Here is a 19,832-nt window from a genome sequence, read left to right on the forward strand (position 1 = left end):
TGCTCCTTCCCCAAACCCAGGGCTTAGTCCCCAGCACGCTCTAATACAAGAATGTAACCGGCTGCAGGGATGGAAAAGTCTTAAGCATGGAGGCAGCATGGTGCAGGGGGAAAAGCCTGAGAGCCAAAGACCACAGGTAGCCTCAGCTCCTCTGCAAACTGGCCAAGAAGCTCAAGGCAAATCATGGCACTTCCCTGGACTGTTTCTCCCAACTCTACAACAAGGAGGTGGACGAGAGGCTCACTACAGTCCACACTGACTCTAAAATTCATTTTCTGAGTTCATTTTAATTTATCACAAAGAAAATTGGCCATTATATCTCTCGACCGAGAAATCTATCATTATATAAAAGATGAAGACACACACGTGATGTTCAGTGCAAAAGTGAAGTAGAACACTGAAAAAGGCAGAGACACAGGGTATGTGTGGAAGGGGCTGTGGTCCTCAGAGAGCCTGGTGGGCATCCACAACCAGTACGCTTGGTAACATGAGACGCCACTTACTTTCCTTTCTGATAGAGTTCCAGGCCTGTCAGGAGATACACAGACACCTTTCGGAACAAACTGTAATCTTCATGCCACTTCTGAAAAGGAATGACAGCCATTCATGATTATGACCGAAACTGCTTCTACCCTTTTCCCCACAGCAAGCTTCAAACTCAGTACTAATACTTACGGAGCTCATATGGCCTGGCACAAAAACAGGAGACACAAAAGCTTTCAGATAATAAAGTACTGGACATTTATGATAAAAGTCTACCGCTGACCTTAATTTTCCGTGTCCTGTTCCTGCCGCCGAGGAACAAAAATACTCATTTCACATGAGCTTTAGAATTTCGGATCTTAACTTCCAACACCCATGTCAAAGTCATTCAACTCTGGTCTGAATGAATGGCCTCCCGAGTTCAGAGGAAACCATTCAGATGAGGGAAGACAGAAGGTCAAGGCCGCTCCAATCTCAGGAAAAACACTAAGCTTGCCTGGGGGTGGGGGAGGTGGGGGCCAGGGGCGGCGAGTAGGACATAGCGAGGTGGCACTCAACAGCGTCGTACCTACATGATGTGTTTTGTGTTTGGAAATTTGTAGTCATGCATGCACTTTAATGCATAAAAATTTTAGTCTTGAATACAGAAATATTAGAAAACTGTATATTATTTAAAGCAAACTAAAACCGTGAAATCACGAATTGTATTGCCTAGGACAAGGCTAAAGTGAGTATTTAAGGTAAATGAAGTGCTGGTCAGTTGAAGAGAATAATGGAATAAAGAAACTGGCCATTCAAAGGGTAAGAAAAGATCATTCTGACTCAGTTTTTTTTGAGAGGGGGTGGGAGTCACTTGGCGATAATATAAAATTGTTTGCTTTATAGCTTATATATAAAATTTATTAATATTACTACAAGTTGTACAAAGTAGATTATAAATATATTTGTGCATATGTATAATTTACTATACTAGGAGGAACATATTGGAGAAGGAAATGGCAACCCATTCCAGTATTCGTGCCTGGAGAATCCCATGGACAGAGGAGTCTGGAGAGTTACAGTCCATACGGTCACAAAGAGTTGGACGCGACTGAAGTGACTTAGCACACAAGAAAAGAACATATAAATGACAGCCTCAAATGTTTCAACACCTTGGCCTCCTTACATTTTTATTTTTTAATTGTTAGGGTTGCCTTAGAAATTAACATGTTTGCTTTGTAGATGTAAAGAGAGGACCTCACCTTGTACTCTTCCATATTCATGTCATCTGGACCAATCTCCTTCAGTTTTGCTTGAGCCACCTTCATAATACTGATCGACCTGTGGACAAAGTTAAGAAAGTAATGAGTTTCCCCTTCAGAGGACTTAGTCAAGATAGAAGGAAGGGTGGTTCACTGAAGCACTCCCTTCTCACCTTTCATCATAGCTAAGATTTTTATCAGCAAATTGTTCCAGAAGGGTCCGCTCTACTACCCTTTTAGGTGCTTCGTTTTGGAAGAAGTAGACAAGCACGTGCTGAAGACGAGGATCACTGTGAGAGGTGGGGGTCTCCTTGGCGAGCTGATACAGCCTGGAGTACTCTTCATGGAATGCCTATTGAAGACAGAATTGGTAATCAGAAAAGGGGGCATGGTGGGCTTGTACACACAGAAACCACTGCCTAAGGATGTTTTCATCACTCTAAGACGACTTCTAAGACGTTCTTATTGAGGAATGACAGAGGCAACTGGAACCTATAATCTCTTTGCCTTTCAAAAAGGACAAAACTCCTCCGGCACCAAAGACATCCTGTACTCACAAGAAAATCATTTTCCTCATACAATGCTCAGAAAAACAAAAGTTTTAATTGTTTCAGGCATATCTTTGAGTACCAAGGATCTGAAATTTAAAAATCCAAACAAATGCAATTTCTTTAAGAATCTTAAATTTTATTCAAACACCTTAAAAAGCATGGCCTACTTTCTTATATCATGGCCTCCAAATTACAAAGGCGAGGTCTCATTCACAGCTTTATTAATAGGCATCTCCTAAGAACAAGGAGGTTACTCCTGGCCAGGTGGGCCACAGAGCGCCGAGGCCGCGTTAGTGCCACGAGGGGAGGATCCACCAGTGCCGTGGAACGGCTGGGCTGTTAGTCGGGCAGCGAAGGGGGTTTTATGTTTTACCTCAATGAAAAACACTTTTTTAGCATCTGATATGATCACTGCCCCATGATGATGATCCCTGTGGTACAAGGATTAGGATTTAATCCTAATTCTAATTTAATTAGAATTTAAAAAACAAGACAAAAACAGAGATACCTTAATAAGCCCTGCTTCAGACCCATCTCGGTCAAAGGTCTGACGGGCTTTAGCTATGGCCAGGATGACCCCTTGCATGGCAGGGCTCAGCATCACCTACCACAAGAGGGCACAAAACACAGAGAGAAAGCAGAGAAGAAAGGTTCAGAAGAAGACTGTGAGAGAAAGGTGAGCAGACTGCCGCAGGGAAGCAGGGTGGCGTGCCCCCTGGCCAGCAGCCACCGCGGGGGCAGGCTCCCACGCCCCGTTCAACACTAGCAGCCCCTGGCCCTCTGCACGACCACAAGACCGTGCCCGTGACAATCTACCCCTACAGACTCTCTCTAATTTGGCAGATGAATAAAGGTGTATGTCTAAAAATAGCTACGATATGGCACTGCTACACAATCAAGGTAAATTATAGCTCTCAGAGGGGAAAGGTCTGAGGTGAGAATCCCAATTGCGTTCTGAGGTTTGGGTGTCCATCCTAAATACACCAGTCTTTCAGAGTTTTACCTGGGTGAACAGCACATTTCAAACAGTCTGAAACTAGCAGGTACACAAATAGGACTTTATAAAGTGAAAACCTTGCTATGATTAAAAAAAAATAACCATCCCACAGAAACCTGAGGACAGGATCCGTGACTGTTAGTGTGTGGGGACAACTGCAAAGGAGGCAGACAGCGAACAACCTGGAAGTCTACAGCTTCGGAGTTAAAACAAGGTCAACTCACATTTGACCTGACCACTAGACAACTGAAATTTTCATGTTTGGAGGAAATGCAATGGACTAATATTACCAAAGACTCCTAATTTAAAGGGCAATTTTTTGTTCAGGATACGACACATGGAACTACATTCCAGCTCTCTAAGCCGCCGCCTCGTGAGGGCAGGCCTGAGTAGAGACCTGCCGGCGGCAGTGTAGGATGGAGACTAAGGCCCTCTCGCCCACCTCCTGTGTCAGAGAGAAAATACTGTTGCCGAACACCTTACACAGCTATGCTCAGTCACGTGAGAAGGAAATACAAGACTGACAACAGACAGCTAGACCCTGACTCATCTCTGTACCTCCTCATCATATCCATCTGCATCAGATCTAACCAGAATCCTTCCCACACTGGGAATCTCGACTTCAGAGACCTCAGCATTAGGCTGGGCAGCAGACTCTGCGTCACGAGCCTGTGGGGGCTGCTCTGCCTGCTCTGCAAGCTTTGTTTCCGGGGGCATGGACTTCTTGGGTTCAGCTTCCTTAAGCTGTGGCAGCAGAATGGAGAGAAAGAGTAAGAAAAAAACAGAAATAAAGAGGGATTGGTTAAACGCAGCAGATACAGAATAACAGAAACATGAGAAAACTGCGGCACTTACTGCCAGAAGCCCGCCCCTCTGGATTCCGGACTTCCAGGCCCCCTCACCTCACTCAGGGCAGCTTCCACGCCACTGTTCTCATAGGCATGTGCTGTGTTTGCAATCGCCTGGGCAGTCTGCTCCTTCACAATCACAGCGTGCTCGGAGGACAGGCATCGAGCCCCGTGGGAAGAGGCCACTGAAGATTCTGAGAAACAACAGCAGGGAGGAATCAGCGTCCGGTAATAAAACCACTAGAACACTCTACAAGGCAAGCATGACTGGATACAAAGTTTAATGTACACACCTTCTAACTAACCTTTTGAAAAAATTATGTAAATTTCCCCTAGAAACTAGTGGCTAAAAGAAATAGCTGCTTCAGCAAGGAGTCACTGATGATTCTGTAAAGTTTAATGTGCTCCCAATGTTGTCATATTTCTTCATGGCAAAAAGGCTTCCTATAAACAACTATCCATTAGGAAGATTACCTTTACAGAATAGTTTTCCTAAAATCTACCTATTAATCTTACCATAGTTTCTCCTGCAACCCGGGAAATAAGCTAGCACTAAACAGAGTGAAAGTACAGGTAGCTAGCTGCTAATCTTTCGCTGTTGGTTCTGCCCAGCAGAGCTGACTGTCCAGAGCCACAAGCTAGGCTGTCAGGTTGTGCGACACCAACTCTAGTTCCACTGTGCAGAGCGTGGCATGGCTCACTCAGAGGAAGTGCATGGGGCTGGCTACGGGAGTGCAGTGTGGACTCCCCCAAGTCACTGGCATAAATGCCCTGCTCAGATACCTTGTGATGGAGAGAAGTCCTGTGATGCTGAGCTGGTGGAAGATTCCATCTGAGGAATTTTGCAAGACTGCTCTTCTTCCCATTCCTCCACTTCCTGCTCAAACCTCCAGTTATCTTCCTGAATGTAATGCTTAAGTTCAACAGACAGGGCTTCCACTTCTCCTGACATCTGATCTAATTCATTCGGGGCCGCCTCTGAGGAAGAACAAAGACACAGTTAAAACAGTCCCACCAAGCCGAAGGCCTCAAGGAAACCAAAGCTCCTTTCCAGAAAAGAAGTAAGACACTTTGTCTTTTTTCTTACTTTTAATGAAAAATACACACCTAATCCATCCACTGTCTGCAGTACTTACAATATCAGGCTAATAGTCACGGTACCCCAGTAACACTGGCTGGCATATTGGAAGGGAAGGACACTGAATATTTGTTAAATGAATCAATCAATGGTAACAAGTGAGGATTTGGAGTAGAGGCCAATCACAGACAAAGTAGCAAGAACAAACCAAACATTTCTTGGGAATTCAGAAAATCATTAGATTCAGTGGAAATTTCAAGATAAACAGTTTTATCAGTGTAAACAATGCCCCTATTACTGATAAGAATATCCATCTCCAGGACTTCCCTGGTGGTCCAGTGGTTGGGACTCTGAGCTTCCACTGTAGGAGACGTGGGTTTGATCCCTGGTCAGGGAAATAAGATCCCACAAGCAATATAGTGTGGTCAAAAAATAATAATAATAAATTGAATTAAATAACAAAGTATATCCAACTCAAGATGGTTGAAAATGAAAACCAAGACATTTATACTGCCTTAAGTTTCACATAGTCAAGTGCTACCACAAAGCAAAGGGATACAAAGGTTAGATCAATAGGTCACTAATACTTGGGGTTCACTAAAGGCTATGATGAAAAATGACAAGGCTATCAATGACATATGCAATCTCATTTCCAACCCTACAACTGAAACAAATCATAAAACCCTACAGCAGAGTAGCACATCCACATACTGGTTGCTGTTAACCAGCCTTTTCACTAAACGACAGTTCTCGCTTTTGTCTATTTCTGTAGATGAGCCACACCCGTTATAACAAGGCCCCTGTATGCCACCCACAGCCAGCACAATCGTTTGTACAGAAACTCCCACGAGCAGCTGTTCCTGCCCTCACACTGCAAACATGCAATTAGGAGATCAGTTACTGTGAAGTGAGCATTCTCTCCATCCCCTACCCACCAAGCACACAAGAAAGACCACTTGCTGCCCAGACAAAATGCCTTATAGGTTTCCTTATGCAACACCGTGAAGTTTGAACACTAAAAGAAGACGCCTTCCATGATCTCAGATGTGAAAGAAGAAAGAGTAATACACATGGAAAACAGCATAGAATCTGGAACCAGATTTTTACTGGCTGTATGACAAGTACAGACCTCAGCTGGAAAATGTGGGTGATGAGAATTTCTGCCCTGCCTCCTCTGTGTTAGAGTTAATAAGTTATTAGAGAAATAAAGCTTAAAGTATGCAGTAAGGAGGAAAGTACCAGCATAAATGATAATTATGATTATTGTTAGCATTAGTAGCAGTATTATGAGAAGTCTGAAACCGCTGAGGCAATTCCATTTATAAAATCTAGCTATTCTCCAAAAGGTGCAAAAAATATGTGCACAAGAACATCACTAAAAAAGGGAAAAACTAGAGGCAACTTAAAAGTCTATCAACAGGAGGCTAGTTTAATAAATTATATACATATTCCATGCAATGAAATTATTTTAGTTGTTAATAGGAATAAGTTGGTTCTATTTATAAAAATAGAGAGATTGCTAAGAAAAACAATGAAAAAGATGCCAAACAGAATGGAAAAATATCCCATTTGGTGGGGAAAAAATGGGGTGTAGCTGAGATATCAATAAATAAAACCTAGCATCTGCACAGAACATTTCTAGAAGACTACATTAGGAGCCTAAGAATGAATACTTGTTGGGCTCAAGGAAGTAGGAAAGCAAACTTATTTTTCTTTTTTCTTCTCTTTTATACTATTTGTATTTCTTAAACACATCATTCAGTTCAGTTCAGTTCAGTCGCTCAGTCATGTCTGACTCTTTGCGACCCCATGAATCGCAGCATGCCAGGCCTCCCTGTCCATCACCAACTCCCGGAGTTTACCCAAACTCATGTCCATCTAATGAATCCGAGTTTAATTTTTTTTTTAAACTACAAATTGTTCCCTTCCCTGAGAAGTACAGTCTCCGCAAGCCTGGCCTCTGCTCATAGTGTTTTTACCTGCACTGCAGTGGGGCAGCTTGTCGTTAATGTACATCAGGCAGTAGGCACTAACGTTTCTCTGGCCCCCGTAGGAATCTCGCTCAAGTTCCTCCCAGGAGGACTCGGTAACAGAGATGTCGTTGTACTTGAGCCAGACTTGCCGCGGCTGATTGTAGACGTAGGCCCAGTAGTGTCCCGCGTTTGCCTGTCCTTCGTGAACCAGCACTGCATGCAAGCGATAAGGCACCTGCAAGTCAGAGAGCGTTCCCCATGTCAGCTTAAAGCAAATCAGCTGACAGGGGTTGAGGCGACGAAAATTCCAAAGGATGCCCAACCATAAGACGTAAGACAACTGCCCGTTTACACGTGTGTTTGATGTAGGGTTCACATCAACAAAACATCTTATTGATTTAAGATGCACTAAAAACAACATAGCCTTGGAATCTCCCATTCCTGAAGCTTTAAAATCAGACAGTTAAACCAGATGATTCTCTTTAACTCTTTAACTCCTATGATTATAGATCTGAAACAAAAAATAACTGAGACTTATTTATTCCCCCAGTTCCAAACTCAGTCTATCTGAAAACAGAAGCACCATGACCACTCATATTGAGAAGATGCTTACCACACCTGGGGCCTTTAGCAGTTATGCTGTTCTGACTGTTTTATTAACTAAAATTAATAAATTTTCTATTAACTAAAATCTAAGTTAACTTATTTCATTATGAATCAGTCATATATTTCATTATGAATCAGTCTTTATATTTCTTCTTGCAGGTAATCATCCACTTATCTGAGGTGAAGATCCTTTTAATTACCTACTTGTTTGTTTCAAAATGTGAAAAGCTTCCCCCCAGCCCCCACCCCACCATCCCTACTGGCAATATGGAGAAAATAAGAGTAATGCTTAAGTGCCAAGTTAAGTACTGGTGAAAGAAAGGCAAGTCAGTAAAGTAAAATTACATTTAATCAGTACCTTGACATGTTTTTACTGGTGGTAAATTTTTTTAAAGAATAGAAAAGAGAAAATGGTCAACACCCAAGATTCACATGGTGCACTCTTGCTATGCAACACAACTATGGTTTCTCGTGATCCTAGAAACAGGGCTCCCCTCCCACAGTCATTCATTTACACAGAAGCCCGTGGAGGGCAGTCCCCTAACTGCAACCTCTTTCCTGTCAACGCCCAAAATGTTATTTTAAACAAAAACATGTGGAAAGTAAGAATTTCTGCCCTGCCTACCTCTCTTTTGGAGTTACTAGAGACATAAAGGTTAAAAATCACACTGCTAAATGAAGAATCATGAAGGATCATGGTACTTTGGAAAGGATGGGGAACCAGTCCCTGGTCAGGTTTCCTTCACTGTACTGCTTCATTATCATTTTATGAGAAATTTTATTAATATTTAACAACAAACCTTTCCAACACATGGAAAAAATACCATGTGGTAGACTTGAGACAAATATGTTTTATATTCTGTTGGTGGCAGAAGGAAGATACACTGCTCTTTTTTAGCCTAAAATATAGAACAATACATATTTCTTTCAAAAATTAACTTTTATGTCTTAGGGAAGTTTCCACTCAGTTTCAAAGAAAACCATCAACTTCTCTGTAGCTGCCCATTAGCACCATTAGAACATGTCTTGACTACTTCCCCATCAATTTGCATTCTACCTGACGGAGGAGAGGATCACAGTACATCTGCTCAATAGTCTGGGTAGTGCTTGCAATACAGTTCTTTAAGTCTGTTAAAAAAGAACACTCAGTTATAATGATTTCACCCCACGTCACACAGGCAGCTCTAGCTCTGCAAAGACTACAGCGTCTCTGTACCTGAGGTTTTCACCCTTTCAACTTCTCTCTATGAACCATAAGGAAGCATGCAGTTTTAAAGCAGCTAGTGCTTTAGGTTACAAAAGCTTTTAGTTTAATATAACTACATTAAGATTTCTAAAAAAAAAAATCATGTCTTATAATTGGCACCAAAATTTCTTAGGAAACAGTCTCTAAAAACAGACTTTAAGGGTCACTTGGGTGTAAACTACATGTGCCAGAGACACCTGGAAAGGGAAGGCAAAGTAACAAGCAGGGCCAGACTTCTGTCAATAAGAACCTGAGAGGAATCTAGATTTGTACAATTTACTTATTTATTGCTCCCTAGACAAAAGGAGAAAGAAGGGGAGGACGAGAAACAAGACAAGGCCATAGGATTTTAGGAACAAAATGCTGAATAATGTGATTTTACACTGCAAGCATTACTCAGATATTCTTTGCCTCCTTAACTGTCAATAAAGCATACTGTATGTAGAAAAAACTTTAAAAGTGGAAATTCGGGAAACTGAAATTCTAAGTTTGGGTCAACTGAAGTCAGAGTTCAGATAAACTACAGGAAAGGAAATCCAGCAGACACAGAAAATTCTCTAAGGTGAGTGGCATTGTGTATCCAAGATACCCAGGAATTCCCAGAAAATTTGAGGAGGGAATCTAGGGAAGAACTTTTCATGGTTGTATTACTAAAGCAAAGTGTCTGACCTAATCTCACAGGGAACAAAAGTATCAAAGAGGTCACAGTTCCTCAAATTCAACAGAATACATGGCAATGACAGGATGTGTCTCCAAGGTGCCTAATTTCCACGTGTTCACACAAACAGAAAAGGCAAAGAGCAACCACCTGACAAGCAGAAGGGCCAACCTTGTATATCCTGCTCAATCTCATTCCTCCACCTCTGCAGGCACGTCTTAACAAAGTTTATCTCCTCATCCGTGACTGCTCGAGGAGCTGGGTGTGCGGGCATTTCCACGGAAGAACGGGGAGGTGTAGGTGGCTGCTCTGCCTTCTTAGACTTGTGCACAGAATCTTCAGAGGAAGAAAAGGTTCCTTCAGCTTCCTGAGATGTGCTGTCTTTACTTGTACTGAAGGAAGATTAAGAAAAAAAAAAAGCTCAGATTTTAATTTCTAAACTATGCATCTGTGCTCAGTCGCTAAATCATGTCCAACTCTTTGGGACCTCATGGACTGTAGCTCGGGAGGAGGGCATGGCAACCTACTCCAGTATTCTTGCCTGGAGCATCCCATGGACAGAGGAGCCTGGCAGGCTACAGTCTATATGGTTGCAAAGAATTGGTCAGATATGACTGAAGCAACTTAGCATACATGTATGGACTGTAGCCTGCCTGGCTCCTCTGTCCATGGGGTTTCCCAGGCAAGAATACAGGAGCAGGTTGCCATTTTCTCCTCCATTTCCAAAATACGTCTTTGCCTAAATTAATGCACTCTGTAAAGCAAGCTGCTCTGTGGGAAAGCACAGCTACAATTTAGTGAGTGTTTACTCTATAAAGTTACTGAGCCAAACCTTCCCTTTACAGGCATCATCTCATTTAACACAGCTTGCTGATGAGGCAGGTATTATCACCATTCCTATTTTACCAACTTTCAAATCTAAGATTCAGAGAAATAAAGCAGTGTTCCCAAGTTCACCCAGCTAGTAAAGGACAGTGAGGGATTACGCTCAAATCTGCCTGAGTTTACAAGTCTATGGCACCTGCTCCCTAACCACTTCTAACAATAAGCCTTCTTCTCAAGAAGAAAGGATGAGAGGGAACATGGAAAAGAGATGGGGAGTCGAGTAGTCAAGGGATCGACTATTGTGTTTCTAAGATGTAACTGACCAAAGTGAGATGGACAGGTGGATCCAGGAACAAAATACACAGATGAAAAATAGTATCAGCTGTGTACCCAACATGCAGGAATGCAAACTAGGTGGCACTCCCGGAGAGCACACGGTGAGAACTTACTGGCAGACAACTCCAGCTCCACCACATCTCAGCTAAACACCCAAGGAGAAGGTAGTAGCCTCGGGTAAGGAATCTAACTCTTCAGCTCTAAGAGGTGGATGTCAACCACTTTACATCATTGTCATAAACTGAGAACAAAGTATGTAAAGTAACTGTTAACTTATCTACTAATTAACTACCGCCAAAAAAACTGCACATAGACAAATCAGCAGGAATATACACGAATCTAACTGTACTGAGGCTTCTGTTTCACACCAAAACTCAAGAACATAAACTGCACAGTTCTGACTTAAAACTCTCACTCCCCTTCTTACCTGCCTCTCTCTCATAAACAAAATAATGGAGCAAACCTCTTTTCCCTGAGGACCCATACATATGGGAAAACAAGGCCAATGTAAGCAAGAGAGATGTCTCAATCTCAAAAAAGATTACACACACACAGCAACTTTAAAATCTAGTATCAGTCAGTACTATTTCATATTATTAAACAGATAAAACCACTTTTTAAAAATTAAAATCATTTATATTTTACAAAGGACATGAGAACATTCTACAAAAACCCAAACAGACACACATAGGTAGAGTATAAAGTAAACGAACCCTCCCTCCACCCCGTGCCTCGCGCCATCCCCTAGAGATAACCGCTATTACCGTTCAGTATGTTCTATCCAAATAGGCACTCGGCACACATGAATGAATGAATAGTAAAACGTGCGTGTGGGAGGGGCGGCGAAGGAATGATTGGGTTTCTTTTAACAACATAAAAAAGTCTAAACTCTTCTATAGGCTCTAGCGTTTTTGTTAGCCAGGACCCACGGATCACATTTGATCCGCGCCGGCCCCGATGGCTCCTCCAGACCACAAAGGCTGTTGCACACAGTTGAGCTAGAAGAGAATCAAGGGCTCACGTGACAAGGCCTCTCTGTCTCTTTGCTGGATAAGCCGCTGTAGGTTGTCCTCTTCAATTTCTAGCCAGTTCTTTCTCTTATTTTAATTTTCTACTTGTAAATAAGTTTCCCTTTGCTTGGTGTTTATTCAGTCATGCAGACTCCTTCAGAAGACAAGTGAATGCCATGTTTTAGAAAACCAGCGGCTGAGTTTTCCTCTGGGGAAGGCCTTCCATGGCAGTTAGCTTACAGCAACCTCCGAGCCAGGTGGGCCTGGCAGAGAATGAACACTGTTCCAGGCAGTTCAAGACACCTCTGTAATAATCCCAACTATCCCTTGGGTGAGACGAATGCATGGGTGGGAATTACGAACGATTTACTTAAGTGGCAAAACCCATCCCTGTAAGACAAAGAGCTCATGACCCATGAGCTCTCATGGGGCGAGTGTTCATCAGGCGGAAACAAGGCACACAGCTCAGATTAAGCCAAAAACTCCAATATATACTATTTTAAAAACTTGTTTCCGTTACCTTTCCTTGGATGTCAGGTCAGAAGTCAGGCAGTGTGTGGAAGAAAGTGGTTCTGTCATGCATGCATCACTTTGAGACGCAGAGCTCTCTGAGGCAGGTTTTGTACTGGCAAATTCAATTACGTATTTCAACATGTCCGGAAGCGGGAACCGGGCTGGGCCGGAGCCATATTTCACATACCTACGAGGCAGAGAAAATGGTACTCTAGTGCCAAGGCATCTATACTTTCAGGCTCGCTGTGTTATTATATGGAGAGTCAATGGAAAGGCTTATCCCTAAAGGCTATACAATATTTAATACATTAATCTACAGAGCAAAAGTTCTCTAACTACAAAAGAGAAAACTGACAACAGTCTCAATCTTTATACTTGACAGAAAGCATTTCAGGTGGGCTCCTATTCAAAGTCACACCAGTGGTGTGATTCAAATCACAGTTAGGCTCTACTCATAAAAGTAAACTCTAATCAAAAAAAAAAAAGTAAACTTTTTTTTTAAACTCTTGTTTTTTAAAGGAAGAGAGATATATTATCATTACTCAAATCTGAAAATAATGCTGGTGAACTATTAGGTTGGTACAAAAGTAATTGCAGTTTTGCGCTGCTGAAATTCACCATTTGATGTTGGAATATATTCTTAAATAAACATGGTTATGTTATACACTTTAATGTGCATTTCTTGCTTCATGTTTTTTTGCTAATGGCTTATTACTTGCTGTGTTTTAGACTACGGAAATGATGTTAGTCAGAAAGCAATTTCATGCGATTTTCTTATTTGAGTTCAAAATAGGTCATAAAGCAGCTGAGACAACTCACAACATCAACAATGCATTTGGCCCAGGAACTGCTAATGAATGTACAGTGCGGTGGTGCTTCTGGAAGTTTGGCAAAGGAGACTAGACCCTGAAAGATGAAGAACATAGTGGCCGGCCACCAGAAGTTGACAATGACCAACTGAGAGCTGATCCTCTTACAACTACACGATAAGTTGCCCAAGAACTCAGTGTTGATCATTCTATGATTGTTTGGCATTTGAAGCAAATTAAAAAAGGTGAAAAAGCTCAGAAATTGGGTGCGCTCAGGAGCTGACTGAAAATCAAAAAATGTGTCACTCTCAAGTGTCACCTTCTCTTATTCTGCACAACAACAAATCACTTCTTACGGCTTGTGATGGGCAACAAAAAGTGGACTCTACCTGACAACCAGGACGACCAGCTCAGCGGCTGGACAGAGAAGCAGCTGCAAAGCACTTCCCAAAGCCAGACTTGCTCCAAAAAAGGGCCTGGTCACTGTGTGGTGGTCTGCGGCCGGTCTGATCCACTGCAGCTTTCTGAGTCCCAGTGAAACCGTTACATCTGAGAACTATGCTCAGCAAATGATGAGATGCACTGAAAACTGCAACGTCTGCAGCCAGCACCGGTCAACAGAATGGGCGCAGTTCTTCTCCATGACGATGCCCAACCAAATGTCACGCAAACAATGCTTCAAAGGCTGAACAAATTGGGCTACAAAGTTTTGCCTCATCTGCCATATTCACCTGACCTCTCTCCAACTGACTACCACTTCTTCAAGCATCTCAACAACATTTTGCAAGGAAAATGCTTTTACAACCAGCAGGATGCAGAAAATGCTTTCCAAGAGTTCGTCAAATCCCAAGGCACAGATTTTTATGCTACAGGAATAAGCATGCTTTTTTCTCGTTGGCAAGAATGTGTTGATTGTAATGGTTCCTACTTTGATTAATAAAGATGTGTTCGAGCCTAGTTATACTGATTTAAAATTCAGGGTCTGAAACCACAAATACTTTTGTACCAATCTAATGTACCCAAGGTTTTTTTTTCTTTGCTGTCTTTTAGATCAAGTAATCTGCAATTAGGAAAAATAAGAGAGAAAGCTGGAAATGGGAAGTAGGTGTTGACAAAGGTCAGAGATTAAGTCCTATGTACACTATGATTCACGTACTCATTTAACAGTGCAGGGCACGCATAAATTACTGAAGATTTCTTTGGAATCAGTAAATAATAAATGTCTTCAATATGTAATCAAAATAACCAATTATTTTAGTAATACCCAATGTTCTGCTACTACTAGCACATGCTACACTGAGAAAAGAGATTTATTTTAGTGAATTCTACAGTTCATTGCAGTAGAGAGTCTAAATGGTACATAAGTTGACTCACTGGTACAGGTAAACTATAATTCTGGGATTCCATTTACAAAAGGAGAGAGTCACTTCACATTTTTCTTCTCTGAATAAAGTGAAAGAAACAGCCACAGAACTAGGGAGAAGGAAAACTGTCTGTTTCTACATCAAAAAGTATACTATGAAATGAAAAATAAAATGTAATGCAACTCAAAATCAACCACATGTTAGAGGATATGCAGCAAAGACACTTCATCCTCTCTAATTTAAAAGAGAAACAGAATGATTTCTCCTATGGATTTGCCTGCCACAGAGTTTTGGCTTTCAAAGAAAAGGATGTTAAATATATAAAGCTAGAGGAACTTTAAATAACTGTTTCTAGTCCTTAGATCTCTCTTTGGCTTACTGTCAGCTATCAACTTATCTAAACTTGACTGATCTTTCAAGATCTATTTTCTCCACGGTCTTCTTTCAGTATGTCATTCCCTTTAACACTGAAGGAACATCTCCCATCTCTGAACTCCTTGTCTATCCCACAGACATAGTAAATGTCTTCTTAAGCACTGTTTGTTGAAAGAATTTATTAATACATGACTGCCTTGGACCAAAGGAAACATCTTTCTAGTAGCACTGCAGCACTGATAATCTGTCATAAGATTCTAAGCCGTCATTTTACATCTGTAACTCTTCCCAGGTTTACATGTATTTTATTTTAACATTCTGCTGTATTTTAACATGATATTCATACAAAATTTCAGGAAAAAATTTTCTTTGAGAAACTTATCTTCAATTCTATGACACAATCATTTTCCTGTTCTTCTAATGACTTCCTTTAGGCCAACTACTTCATACAATGTGTTAATTTAGCAGAATTAGAATGAAAGTGGTTTCAAAAAAATATCTACACTGTACACAAGAAATCTTATATTTAATATGATATCAAGGTGCTTTTACAGAAGAAATGGTGAACTTTTTTTTTTTAATAATAAAAGTAATACATATACCTGGTAAGAAAACTCAAATTCAAAAAAGGATAAAACAAACCATAAAAGCCATCCATTCCCACCTCAGTTCTACTACCCAATGGTATCCATTAACAAGTTCCTTGCAAAGATTCCCAGAACTATGTCACACACAGACAAGCAATTTTTCAAAAATAATTACCCAAGTAATATTATCCAAAAATTTAAGTTACTTTATTTTAAAAAGAAAGTCATATTCATACTACAGAAAATACACCAGTATGCTATTTAAAATCTAAATAAGTCAGAACGCCTAGCTGGTTATTGCAAATTGAGTATTTTTCAGTCAAAATACATCAGATATACCAGGTATGGTGTATGAAAACAATTATAACTTTCTAATCTTATTAAGTATCACTCAAACTTTTAAAGTGAAATATTGTCATAGGTATAAAGTCCTGTAAATCACTTCCAAGAGTATCTGAGGACTCAGTCTCCAGCTTAAGTCCACATTAAGACAACAAGATGATGGATCACAACCACCCTTGGATGAATCCTTCCTAAGTGAGGGGGAGGGGCTGGAAGGGGCACCCACAGGTGCGGGGTCTTTCTCAGGCTGGTGTAGCAGGTTTTGCCTCTCAGAGAAATTACTGAGCTAGCAATGAAGTAGTCAGAGCTGGAGTAACGGTAGCAGCAAAAATAGTAAGTAGATAAAGGCAAAAAAAAAGCCACTGACATCGTATGGAATCTCCTTCCTAAAGACTAAATTAATGGTCTCTGACGAGACAGAAGTTACACTGATTCCTTCTTAGGAAGTCAAGGGTGACTTCACAAAAGCAGTCAGCAAGAAAAGATGAACAATGATTTCTCCACAGGAGAAAGGACTTCGTATGTGTCAAAAATACAAGCCCTCTCTGAGTCAGCACTGCTGACCTGTTTTACCTTTACAAGGCACTTCTAAAACTGCTTTCTCAAGACAAAGGGATTAGAGTTTTGTGATAGTTACCTCTCCTATGTTTGTGAACAAGATGGCAAGGAGAGCAGAAAAAGTAAAGAGCTATGAAATCAGAACTTGGCTTCTCTTAAGTACACTGTCAATAACTCACCATGTGACTTGGGTCAAAGGTGTCCTGGGACCACTACTGCCCATCTTAAAGACTGTTTCACATTTTCCTTATCCATTTTATAAAATATACTTGTTAATACTTAAACTCTGAATTCATTTTTATATAAAAGGAAATTATCCAATTTTAATACCCCATTCTAAGTACAAAGGTGTCTATGACTCACCTTTCCAGTTTTTGCTGCAGAATTTTTATTTCTTCTTTGAGTTTTCGAATACATTCTCGCTTACTTCGAACAAGCTCTTTGCTCCTGTACATATACCTAAGCAAATAATAATCCCACAAACACAATTTATATTTAAAAACATTAATAACACAAAGTTTCAGCAAACTTTGGATACAAGGAAACTGCCTTAATCAGACACAGGGTTTGTTTTATGTTAGCTCTATGAAAATACAGAGCTAACATCATATTTAATGATGAAAGACTAAAAGTTTTCCCCCCTAAAGATCAGAAACAATCCAAGAAGGACCACTCTTGCCTATTCTATTCAATGTTTTCACTGGAAGCATAGTCAGTGCAATAAGGTGGAAAAAAGAAATAAAAGTCATATAGATAGAAAGGAAGGAAGTGAAGTGAAACTGCCTTCATTTGTAGATAACAGGATCACTGTATGTAGGAAATCTCAAGGAATCTACAAAAATGTATCAGAACTAATTACTGAATTTATTAGTAATGCCAAAAGACACAAAATCAATTAAAAAAGAAAGAGAAAAAAAATCTATTGCATTTCTATATACCTGTAAAGGACAAATGAAAAGTAAATTTTTTTTTCAAAGCCTTATAACATCAAAGGCAATAATTATCTAGGAATAAACAACCATATATGTGCAAGAACTGTACACAAAAAATTGTAAATCACTGCTGAGAGAAATTAACAAAGAGTTGAATAAATGAACTCTTTAATATAAATATATAAATATTATAAATAAGTAAATAAATACCATGCTCATGGACTAGAGGACTAAAAATTGCTAAAATGTCAATTTCCCCAAATTGATCTATACATTCAACACAGTCCCAATCAGAATCCCAGGAGCTACCAGGGGTTTTGACAAGATGGTTTTAATACTTAGATAGAAATGAATGAGAATAGCCAAAACATTTTTTTTTTTTAAAGAGTAACATAGTAGGAGATTTATACTATCTGATGTCAAGGTTTATAATAAAATCACAGTAGTTTAAAGACTGTGGTACTGGCATAAGATGACACAACAGATAGAATAAAACCTCCAGAAAAAGAACCACAAATGTAAGTCCAACTAATTTTTTTAAAAAGTATCAAGATGTGGGGAAAAGGGAGCTATTTAAACAAATGATGCTGAAATAACTGGATATCCACATGTCGCCTTACTGCCTCCTGCAAAAATATCCCCTTACCTCATGCCAGATATGAAAATAAACTCTAAAGGGTCATAGACATGAACATAAGAGTAAAGATCACAAAATTTCTAGAAAAAAATATCAAAGACCTTTGTGACCCTGGGTTGGAAGATTCCTTAATTAGAATACAAAAAGCACAAACTATGAAACGGCAACTGATATATTAGACTTCATCAAAACTAAAAACTCCTGCTCTTCTAAAAATACTAGTAAAGAAATGGAAGAGACAAAGATAGATTTAGATTCATACCTAAAATATATAAAGAACTCTTACAACTCAGTATGAACACAATCAAACAAACTAAAAAGTGGACAAAAGACACCTCCCCTAAGAAAAGATACAAATGACCGTTAATTAAGCACACAAAAAGATGCTCAGTGTCGTTAGTTATCATGGAAATACAAGTCAAAAGAAAAATAAAGATCTTCCTATAAACCCAATGAACGGTGAAAATGAAAGTTGCTCCACCATGTCCGACTCTGCGACCCCACGGACCAGCCCACCAGGCTCCTCTGTGCATGGAGTCCTCCACGCCAGAATACTGGAGTGGGTGCCAGCCATTCCCTTCTCCAGGGGGTCTTCCCAACCCAGGGATTGAATCCAGATCTCGGGCATTGCAGGTGGATTCTTTACCATCTGAGCCGCCAAGAAAAGCCCCAATAAACCCAACAGAATGGCTAAACTTTAAAAGACTGATAATTCCAGATACTGGTGAGGACTTATACCATATGTAGCTTTCATACCCGGCTGATAGGAACACAAAATTGTATAGCCACTTTAGAGAACAGTCTAGAAATTTCTTATAAAGTTAAAAACATACTTTTCATACAACAACCAGCAATCTCACTCCCAGGTATCTTACCCAGAAGCACTAAAAGCCACACCAAAACTTTTATGTGAAAATTCATATTCATAATAGCCTAAAACTGGATACATCTGAAATGTCCTTAAATTAGTTAATGGAAAAAATATTGTGGTAAATCCATACAATGTAATACTACTCAATAATACTAAGAAAGAAATCACTGATATATGCAACAACATACATGAATTCCAAAAACATCATTCTAAGTGAAAGATGATGACCACAACAGGGTGCATAATGAATATTAATGTCCCTAATTATAACACTTTATAAATGACAAAACTAGAGGGCCAGAAAATAAGTGGTTGCCTGAGGGCACAGGGAAGGGACTGACTGTAAAGGGGCATGGGTGACGGATATATTCTGTATATTGACTGTGGTAGTGGTTACTTGACTGCATATATTCATCAAAACTCATTGGCTGTACACTTAAGAATGGTAACATTTCTATATGCTGATAAAACAGACTTAAAGTTCTGTAAGTCTGTCTAGGATTTTTTTCAGGAATACAAATAGTATTCAGATGAGAGAAACAGACAGCAGCTACTCCACATACTGGTCACCACTGCAGAGAGCAGAGCTTTCACCTAAAGCCTAGCTACTCAAATTGTGGTCCAGAGATCAGAAAATAGCATCACCCTGAGAACTTCTTAGAAATGCAAACTCTTGGGCCCCCACCTAGATCCACTGAATCCAAATTTGCATGTTATCAAGACCTCCAGAAGAGTACTATGGACAATACACCTAGTACAAGCTTACTTCTGCTACAGCACATCAAGAAGACAATCAACCACAGAACTCACCTGTCCATATAAATGATCTGAGGAAATTCAAGCTTATTGTGAATTTTCTCTGGCTGACCCAGGGATTGATTGAACTCAAATCTTGAGAGTTCAAAGGTCAACACTGGAGGTAGTTTTGTAAACCAACGCTAAATCAAGAGTAGAAATACAGGAGAGAAAAGTTAAGTTTAGGAAACAGCAAT

The 19,832-nt window shown here is 40.2% G+C and overlaps 1 protein-coding gene across 8 annotated transcripts in view; it reads right to left on the bottom strand.

Moving 5' to 3' along the window:
• Nucleotides 1–19,832, bottom strand: part of USP28 (ubiquitin specific peptidase 28) — a 66,258-nt gene that overhangs the window by 4,094 nt on the left and 42,332 nt on the right. For 5 of the 8 annotated variants that reach the window (XM_043899612.1, XM_043899603.1, XM_043899594.1 and 2 more), the window contains exons 11-23: nucleotides 19,651–19,778; nucleotides 16,764–16,859; nucleotides 12,373–12,552; nucleotides 9,853–10,073; nucleotides 8,835–8,905; nucleotides 7,178–7,406; nucleotides 4,904–5,098; nucleotides 4,175–4,314; nucleotides 3,831–4,016; nucleotides 2,784–2,879; nucleotides 1,898–2,076; nucleotides 1,725–1,803; nucleotides 504–583 (exon numbers count right to left, since the gene is read on the bottom strand). In XM_043899612.1, coding sequence (XP_043755547.1) covers nucleotides 504–583; nucleotides 1,725–1,803; nucleotides 1,898–2,076; nucleotides 2,784–2,879; nucleotides 3,831–4,016; nucleotides 4,175–4,314; nucleotides 4,904–5,098; nucleotides 7,178–7,406; nucleotides 8,835–8,905; nucleotides 9,853–10,073; nucleotides 12,373–12,552; nucleotides 16,764–16,859; nucleotides 19,651–19,778 — 1,880 coding nt within the window. The remainder of the gene's footprint in view (nucleotides 1–503; nucleotides 584–1,724; nucleotides 1,804–1,897; nucleotides 2,077–2,783; nucleotides 2,880–3,830; nucleotides 4,017–4,174; nucleotides 4,315–4,903; nucleotides 5,099–7,177; nucleotides 7,407–8,834; nucleotides 8,906–9,852; nucleotides 10,074–12,372; nucleotides 12,553–16,763; nucleotides 16,860–19,650; nucleotides 19,779–19,832) is intronic. The other 3 variants (XM_043899638.1, XM_043899629.1, XM_043899621.1) reach the window with 2 other exon arrangements.

The sequence above is a fragment of the Cervus elaphus genome, chromosome 1 (assembly GCF_910594005.1).
Source record: "Cervus elaphus chromosome 1, mCerEla1.1, whole genome shotgun sequence".
Lineage (NCBI taxonomy): Eukaryota > Metazoa > Chordata > Mammalia > Artiodactyla > Cervidae > Cervus > Cervus elaphus.